Source organism: Chionomys nivalis, chromosome 15, assembly GCF_950005125.1.
Source record: "Chionomys nivalis chromosome 15, mChiNiv1.1, whole genome shotgun sequence".
Classification (NCBI taxonomy): Eukaryota; Metazoa; Chordata; class Mammalia; order Rodentia; family Cricetidae; genus Chionomys; species Chionomys nivalis.
Genome location: NC_080100.1, coordinates 541,678 through 550,886, shown reverse-complemented (window position 1 = coordinate 550,886; position 9,209 = coordinate 541,678). Strand labels below are relative to the sequence as shown.

At 48.7% G+C, this 9,209-nt stretch overlaps 1 protein-coding gene across 1 annotated transcript in view; it reads left to right on the top strand.

Annotated features, from left to right (window-relative positions):
• Positions 1-301: 301 nt before the first annotated feature.
• The window catches only part of Slc9a3 (solute carrier family 9 member A3), a 44,764-nt gene continuing 35,856 nt past the window's right edge, over positions 302-9,209 (top strand). The window contains exon 1 of the mRNA XM_057789912.1: positions 302-509. Within this exon, the coding sequence (XP_057645895.1) occupies positions 302-509 (208 nt within the window). The remainder of the gene's footprint in view (positions 510-9,209) is intronic.

The following is a 9,209-nucleotide window of genomic DNA, read 5'->3' as shown; positions in this document are numbered from 1 at the left end:
TAGCTCAGGAGGACGCAGCACCCTGAGAGCCCAGCTTTCCAGGCAGGGGCCCAAGCGACTAGGTGGGTGTGAGCAGGGCCGGCGTGAGTGCCTCTAAGGCTGAACTGTTTGCGTTCACGTGTGCGCAGCGGGGGCGGGAAAGCCCCGCCCTGGCGCGGGAGGGGGCAGCGGGATTAAAGGCCACCCCAGCTGTCCGGGGGACCTGACTGTTGCCAGCTCCCGGATCGCGCTGAGCGCAGGGACAGAGAACGCAGGGACTCACCACGGTATGCGTGTTGGCTCCCAAAGCTGAGCAGCCGCAATGTGGCATCCGGCTCTGGGACCAGGCTGGAAGCCGCTGCTGGCGCTGGTGCTGGTGCTGGCGCTGACCAGCCTGCGAGGGGCGACAGCCTCTGAGGCGGAACCCAGCGCAGATGAGAGCTTCCAGGTGGTCACCTTCAAATGGCACCACGTCCAGGATCCATACATCATCGCGCTTTGGATCCTAGTGGCCAGTTTGGCCAAAATCGGTAAGCGGTCCGGGGTTTTTTGGATCACGGTATCCCATGACTGAGTCTTAGTCATGCCCTTAGAGTCTGTACCACCTGTCTTTGCCCTAGAATTTATTCCTTTCTGAGGAAGAGGCACATCCAGGGAGAGTTGGTGCCGGTGTTGGTTGGAGAAGCACACCCGAAGGCATCATACTCTGGTCCTACAGGGCAGGTGTCGCCCACAGTCGCAGGCTCAGAGCGACTGCTCTGCCCAAATCCTTCTCTAGTTAGCTGCCCTGCTGGGTCCCTTGGGGCTTGGTATTGCACTGAGTGTAAGTGGCACCGGCATGAAGTTTCATTCCAGACAGTAAAAATAAATAAGTAAATAAGCTTTGTTGTTGTTGTTCGAGACAGGGTTTCAATAAATAACTTTTGATTAAATCCAGGGAAACTCATGACCCCTTGTCTGGCGAGGAGGATGGTGCTCCTCTCCCAGCTGACTCAGTGAATCTGGGAAGTGGGATTGAAAAAGTTCCTGGCAAGGAGAGAGGAAGGTCAGACCTCTTAAAAATTTTAGGAGGATCAAAGCTTCAGTATCTTTCTGGAGGTGGTGAGGATGTGGCCTCTGTGGAATTTACTAGACCCCTGTGTGAGGAGAGCAAGAACAGATGCAGAGATCCTAGCCTGCCAGTTTCCTTTGGGGTTCTGGAATAGAAGAGGCAGAAAAGGCCCCCCAAAGACCTGGGAGGAAGCATGCCTCTTTAGCAGGACAAAGGAGGGGCGAGCTGTAGAGAGAACATTTAGAGAGCTCAGACTCAGCGCACCTAGTTAGTGAAGGTGGCTGTTTCTTCCTCCTCCTCTTCTCCATCTTCGTCTTCTTCTTCCAGTACTTCTTGCCGCCTCCTCTTCCCGTCTATTTAGCCTGTGGATCTAGCACTTGGTTGTCCTCACAGACACTGTCTGATTGAGTTTTTCAGTAAGGTCTGTGCTGTCTGCTGCTGTGACTAAACACTAATGACTTTTTCATACAGACTGTCCAGGAAAGGCCAGGGAGGTCCCCAGGAGGCCCTTTCAACAAGCTCACCTGCTTCTCCGTGGGCTGCAGCATCCCAGTCTGTGTACTTTCTGTGTTATCTCTGTGCCCTGGAGTATAGATTTGGAGCTTAGTGTCTCAGCTCAGCAGCAGCCAGGTTTTGCTGCAATGTTTTGTACTAGGCTAGCACACTGACTAAGGGGCAGCCTGGCCCCTAAGGGCTATAGTTCTGCAGGTCTCTAGGGGACATGAACTTGCCCCCAAAGGACTGGCCACCATTAAGAGGATCACTAGTGGACAGGCAACTCTGCAGAAGGCCATCTCTGACTTAAGTAGTCTAGTGGACCCAGGTGTTCCCCGTTATTCAATTTTACCTCACTCCTGACTTCTAGAACTTACAGCGTTGGCCCTTCCTAAGTCTCCAAGGCCTCCTGGTGGCTGTTTGGCTCTCACCAATCTTTCCAAATACCCCCACCAATCCTGCTTTGTCCTCCAACATCCTTCCCTGCTTAAACCTGCAGGTCTTGGCCCTTGCTGGCCTACTCCCTGCCCTCTACTGCAAGTCACCGGCATGTTCAGTCAAGAATATGGCACTGGGGTTTGTACCACTGAGGTTCCTCAGATATAGCTGCACACGAGGTAGCAGACATCTCTGTACCTTTAAGACTCCATAGGTCCACAAGACCCTATCCTCTAAGGGCTAAAGCCTCTGTCCCAAGTTCCATCCCTTTCTATCCCAACAATAGGCAGTTGCAGCAAATATTCACCAGTACTAGCTCTTGGAGTGGATTTACTCTAATCAGACCCTACCAGGCACCCATTGTCCACCCTTAAATTCTATTACAGAGGCACGAGGGAAAGAAACTGAGGGAAACACTTTGCAGGTTCAACTCTACTCTGCCTGGCTTTAAGAACCAACCTCTTGGTGGCAGTGACTCCCATGCCTAACTCTTGCCTTACAACCCTTCCCTCGGCCTGTGAACTCTGGATTTATCCAGATCCCTGCTGACTTTGACCTGTTCTTCAGAAACTTCCCAGATGCCTTCCCTGTCCAACCAACCTCAGAAGCCCCATCACATCCACCTCACACATAGCTCTGTCCTCAACATAGGCACATAGCTGACACATGTGTGAATTTGGGTAGTATAGCTGACTCCTCCACAGCTCCCAGACAAGGGCATGGCTCTCACTGGTTAAGTCCCATGTATTTTAAAAAATGTTTAGGTCTGTCCACACTGCTTCACCCTCAAATTGTACAGAGGAGAGGGTGGGAAGGTCTTATGCTGATAGGATTCATGTTTTCTTCGGATTATTTCTAACTCCTAGCCCAACCTTGTAAGGTTAGGAGGTCATAATTCTTCCAGCTGGTTTTGGCCTAGCTCGGGAATAAGACATGGACCCTAGAACACAGGTCGCGTGATTATTGTGGTTGGTGACCGAGGGAGGCAAGGTGCTTGTGTACAGCACAGGAATGGAAGACTGAGAAGGGGCCAGGCAGCAGGTATTTCATTTTTTAGGATAGTTTTATATTTATCTTATTTTTATTTGTGTTTGCTTGTGTCTGGGGTGTGGGGGAGAAGAGTATTGTCTGTGGTAGAAGACCAGAGTCTACCCTAAGTGGTTGAGGTGCTCCTTTTCCTGTCCATGCACTTCCATTTGGGAATCCCCAACCTATGGCCACAATGTTTGGACTCGAGCCTGGGTAGGTGCTATGCTACAAGGGCCCATGTCAGGGCACAGGCAGCAGTAGCTGTCAGACTCCATCTAGGGTGGACTCGGGCAGCTTCAGGAGCACACAGTAGGAAGTTGTCCTTCAGGAAGAAAGAAAAGAGAGAAGTAGGGCGGTTATGGAATAAAAGGGAGTAGGAGAAGGCAGGATCAGGAGTCTGAAGGGATGACAAGGGAGGTGGTGCAGAGGTTGAAGAGAGACTAGAAGCAGGGGCTAGTGGGAGCTTGTGGAAAGGATGAGGAGAAACTGAAAAGAATCTGGGAAGAGACCAATGCAATGCTAGGGGAAGACAGAGCCACCTTACCTGCAGGCCTTAGAGGACTTTGGTCCTTGCTGAAGTTGTGTAGGGGGTGGGCCTCAGTCATGACTGGCCTCTCAGACCACTGTTTTGGTTACAAGCCCCAAAGAGGCTGTGGGGAGAGCAATCAGAACTTCTTCTGGGCTTCAGGCTTACTGGAAGGAAAAGACTATAGCAGGGTTATCAGCATACAGCTTTTGGTGTCTTGTTACTGTGCTAGGAGCAGAGTTGCCTCTGGCTAAAACCAGAGAGGGAACTAGAGGTTGATGAAAAAGATGGGAAAGAATAGGAGGAGGTGATTGTAGGGGAGAAAAATGATATCCCCCAGGCCTTCCAGGCAGTAATAGTGATAAATCCCAGCTGAGTCCCATCAGTAAAGAAACAAGAGCCTCTCAGACCAGAACAGAATAGTGTGAGGGCCATGTCAGCAAGACAGAGACAGTGGGAGACAGTCTAGGTGTAGACTATAGCACAGAACTCATGTGGCTGAGGGGTTTCTCTAGAATCTGCTGGGAGTCAAAATAAAGTATAAAATCTTATTTTGGGGAACTGCCCCTGGACAGTTGCTTGAGCTGTAATACCATGCAGCATTTGAAACTGAAGCATCTGAGGAAAGAGCAAAGGTTAGGAAGTACGGTAGCATTGCAGGGATGGACCCCACAATGGCTAGTCCTGTCTATGTGTACAGGTGACCCTGCTGCTTTCTAGAGAGAACATTAGGCCTTCTAGGACTCTTGTTCTGGGAAGCCTCACTGTGGGGCACAAGCGTCCTGCCAGCCCTCAACAAACTGCTCACTGTAACAAGCCAGACTGCTACACCACCTCTGCGCCCTGGCAACCTAGTCATTTAGTTGGCTTCATGTCATGTCATGGCTCTATCCCTATAGTCTGCCGTATGTTGAGACTTCCAATTAGGTTTCTTTGGGGTGCTTTAAAATTAGGGTTTCTATGGATGTGTATGTCCTAAGTCTCCCATGGGGTCCTTGGTGTGTTTGCAATGAGCCTGCCAAGGTTAGGATCCAATCAGCTGTCCTTTCTCCACCCAGCCCCAGGGTTTGGAGCCTCCCTTAGAGAACAGCTTTTAACCTTCTGTGTTGTAGGACATGGAGGTCCCTGGGATCACTGTGCCATGGCTACTAAGGCTCAGGGCACCATGTTTTAGGGTGCCACATCTCAGTGCTGAGGCTGAACAACACCCCTAAATATTCTCTCTCTCTCTCTCTGTCTCCTCTCATCTCCCTTCTCTTTCTGGTCTTCTCTTCTCAGACCTCTAGCCAGGGATATGGATTGGCAAGTACTGGTGAATTTAGAATGCTCCCCAGCTTTCCCTAGCCTGGCCCTGCCTTAAGGAGTCAATGGCTAGTACAGTCGAATGCCATCACTGGCATTGGACTAAGGGGAGGCCTGCCAGGGAGCGTTTCAAGGCTCTGAACTGAGTGCCAGCTGAGTTCCAGCTAAGTCTTTCTTCAACTCCAGTTGGATCCCAGACTCTACCTCCTTCATCCCTAGCCTTATCCTCCACACCAAGCTTCTACTACCCCACCGCTTCCCAGCTTAGAAATCCCTAGGCTCCCTCAGCTCTTGAGGATACCTTCCTTAACTCCAAGCTTTTTTGATTCAAGTAAATGTGCAGTATGTTCTTATTGAGTCTCTGGTGGCTAACCTGTCTGCAGTTAGCAAGGATTCTGCAGGTTTGGGAGTGAATACATGCAAGGTTGGGCATGAACAACTGGTTGGATACATGAATATGTTCATACAGAGATGAGTAAATGTTCATGAGTTCATGCTGTAAATGACATGCTGATGAACCTGGCTTCCTACCTTAAACTCCCAGCACCCATTTGGTCCTGAGTCCAAGGAAGAGATTCCTAAGTCCTTAGTCACATTCTTCCCCAAACTTCCACCCAATTTCCTGCGCATGGCATCCCTGGTGACAACACGTTTTCAGGCGTGGCAGGCAAAGGTTGCTCCCATAAGCTTAGAGTAGTATGGGTGTCACATCTGAGTGTCAATCTAACATCTGGAAAGGTGAGGTCTGTCAGGCTTGTGTACATTGGCTTTTGCTTCTAGATGGTTGTTCCTCTTGTCTACGTCTTTCACTGAGTGCCATTTCTCTAAGAAGGATCTTCTATCTGAACGAGAGCCCTCAGACTGCTGGCTACAGGGGACAGAGTTCAGACTGAGAGGTTGGAGAGCTGCTATAAATGCAGAGGGAGTTGTCATCTTGGACACAGTAAGGAAAACTTGAGAGTAAAGGGACTGGACAAGTTAAAGCCCTAGAGACCCAAGAAATGGGGGAAGATGGGGGGGGGGTGCAAACTCTGAGACTATCAGGACCAGGATCACTGGGGCTGTGTTGTTGATTGGAGGAGGTGTGGTCAGGGACAGATGGAGGAGCTCATGGTTGGGTAAAGGGTATGGACTTTGCCTGGGGCCCCCTGAAGAACACCCAGCTCCTGGGAAGGAGACATTAGCTACACTCACTTCCCTAGACATATATCCTGAAGGCTTTGTGTAGAGCTAGCAATCCAGCTCTGGGAGCGATCTCTAGAAGAGAATAAAACCTGCATCATTTCCAGTTCAGATTTTCAAGCTGTCTCTGAATAGGGAAGTATCCAGTGAGGTGAAGTGACCTGGTCCTGGGCAAGTTGGGAAATGTGCAGGATTTACCACCTGCTGAGTTGATGTGCCAAAGTCCAGTTAGTTTTGTATTCTCTGCTGGGAAAGAGTTTCTTGCAAGGCAAAATGGGAACATTAAAAGGCCTGTTTTGAGGGATTTTTTGAAGAAAATGAGAAGTGGAAAATCACTAGTTGCTGAAGGCTTTGTGTTAGATTTGGCACAGGCTTGTTCAGGGGACCCATAGCAGCTCTCCTGATGTTCTGGGACTCCTTTGTGTCCCTCAATCTGAGCCAATAGAGGTTAGCATTAGCTAGGCCTTTCTCCTAGCCCTCTCTGGGCCTCCTGAGCCTCCAACTTTGGGGGCAGCTACCCAGGATACAGTAATACAGGGAGGTGAACATAATTTCTCCTTTGAAAATGAGGACCCTGGAACTTGGGGAACTCCAACTGCAGGGTGGAAGCAGTATGGCTTATCTCAGCCTAGCAAGGAAGACTGGAAGAAGTGGGGAGGAAGCGTATAAGCCAGCTAGTGAGATGTGGATCCATCGTGAGCCTCTTAGGAAGTGTGCCTGTGTGTGCAAACAGCACAGACTCATTACTGATTATGCTGAGCACGTGGGTGCACACACGACCACCTGTATGTATGTAAGTGTGCACGATTTTGCATGTGCATATTCATACTGTTCATGTTCTTGCCCCCACACCTAGACTCTGTCGAAGGAGTGTGTAAGCATACTTTGCCCAGGAAGTGCCATGTTTGGGGCCCATTTCTTCATCTCATCTAGGAGACCAGTGTTCCCCATCCAGGTCAGTCCATGGAGCTGACTCCAACTTCTAAAATTAGAAATCATGAGAGGACTTTGGGCTGGGAGTAGAGTTCCAGGACTTCAGAGAGGGACAAGTGAAGATGGATGGCATATTCTTCAAGGAGGCACTGTACATTCAGGGCTCCTGGAAACACAGGTGTCAATGATGTGCCTCCCACCCCTGGACTTGGACACTCCTGGTTCCTACCTGTAGAAGTCACAGCATCTGAAAAGCACTCACAGCAGCCTGGTTCCACTGTTTGTACAGGGACAAGCTCCTATCTCCCCAATGCCCTAGGCTTTTCACAGAACATGAGCCAGCATCTTCATTTCTCTATGGAGGAGTGGTAAGAAATGAGCTCAACAGATGAGGTACTTACAAGGTACCTGGTGTCTGAGAGGGTCACAGAACATAATGGTAGCCAATAAACAAAAATGTCAAGATAGTCACACAATAGCTAGAAACACCATTCCCAAGCTGGACACTGTATGCATGTATGCTAAGGAACGTTTGTGGAGGTCAGAGAACATCCTTGGAGTCAGTTCTTTCCTTCCACTATGTGGGTCCTGAGGATTGAACTTAGGCCATTAGGCTCGGCAGCAAACACCTTTACCTGCTCACTACCCGATTTTTAAAAAGACTGATAACTCAAGTTCCATTCCTGGGACCCTCATGGTAGAAGGCAAGAACTGACTCCTGAAAATTATCTTTAAACCTCTACATGTCCTAGTTCTCTCTCTCTCTCTCTCTCTCTCTCTCTCTCTCTCTCTCTCTCTCTCTCTCTCTCTCCTCTCCTCTCCTCTCCTCTCCCTCTCCCTCCCTCTCTCCCTTCCTCCCTCTCTCTTTCCCTCTCTCTCTCTTTCTCTCTCTCTCTCCCTCTCCCCCCTCTCTCTCACACACACACTCACTCACATACGAAATGAACAAATAAATGCAGCAAAAAGTATTTCATTATTTATAAAATGTGTGTGTGTGTGCATGTGTTTGTGTGCGTGCATGGGTGTGGAAGTCAGAGAACAACTTTTTTTTTTATTCTTTTTTAATTAAAATTTCCACCTGCTTAGGAATTGGTTCTCTCCTTCCATTATTTGAGTCTCCAGAACAGAACTCAGATTCTCAGGTTTGGTAGCAGGCTTATTTGCTGAGCCATCTTGCCAGCCCAACTTTCAGTTTTTATTTCTGTTTCTTGAGATTTGAAGATGAATGTAGGTATTCACAAAGAACAGATGAGCTTTGAGGGCAGTCTATTCCTGAGGACACAGTACCTCCCACACAATGTACTGTTGCTGGGTGCTGGGGTCATTCACTGTCTTGAGTGCTCACTGTGAGGACAGATTAGCCCCAGGTGTGCTACCAGAGGAAGGGTCTGCGAACAAATGGGCCTTTTGCCAGCAGGGCAGCCTGTGAGAGCCACAAGGCTGTGTTTGACTGTTTATAACCCATGTGGGATCCTGATCCCAACTATAGGAAAGTTAGTATTTTTAGTTTAAATTGTGTGTGTTGTGTGTTCGTATGTTTTTGTGTGTTCAGTGGCTGGGGTATGTGCCCACGCCACAGTGCATGTGAGGAGATGGGATCACAACTTTCAGGACTCAGTTCCCTTCCTTTGTGTGTTCCAGGGATCAAACTCAAGTCATCAGGCTTATGAACCAAGCGGTTTTACCCATGGAACCACTTCGTAGACTCCACTTGTGAGATGTTTAAGAATTTACAGTCTTACTTTGGAGCATTCAGCCCTAAATGGGATATCTTTATCATATCCTTACCCTCAGGGTTCAAGGATTTATGCAGACTAGGATGCAGAGGGGGTGGGTGACTCCAAGGGAACAGCGTTTTCCAAACACAACAGGGTTGATGCACATTTAAGCTTATTGAGACTGTGACAGATTGCACAGATAAAATCTCAGCATGGAGAATGGGAAGTGAGCACAACCTAACCATGAAGTTGTTTGCAATTGATAGCTGATAGGAGAGGGAAAATTAGTTTTCTTCAGTGGAGTGATCCTGGTTTTATCAACTCCACTCCAGGGCAGTCCTTACCTTTTAATTCTCTTAAGAGTGCCTTTTGCAGGGCAAAAGTGCTTAATTTTAGCTGGAAACAGCACATGGCAGTAATCCTAGCACTTGGGATCCTGAAGCAAGAAGATGATGAGTTTGAGGTCAGTCTGAGCTATGGGCAGTAAGAACCTGTCCCTTTAAAAATAAATGTTTCTAAAAATAAAAAAAATAAATGTTTCTAATTTTCAAATTTC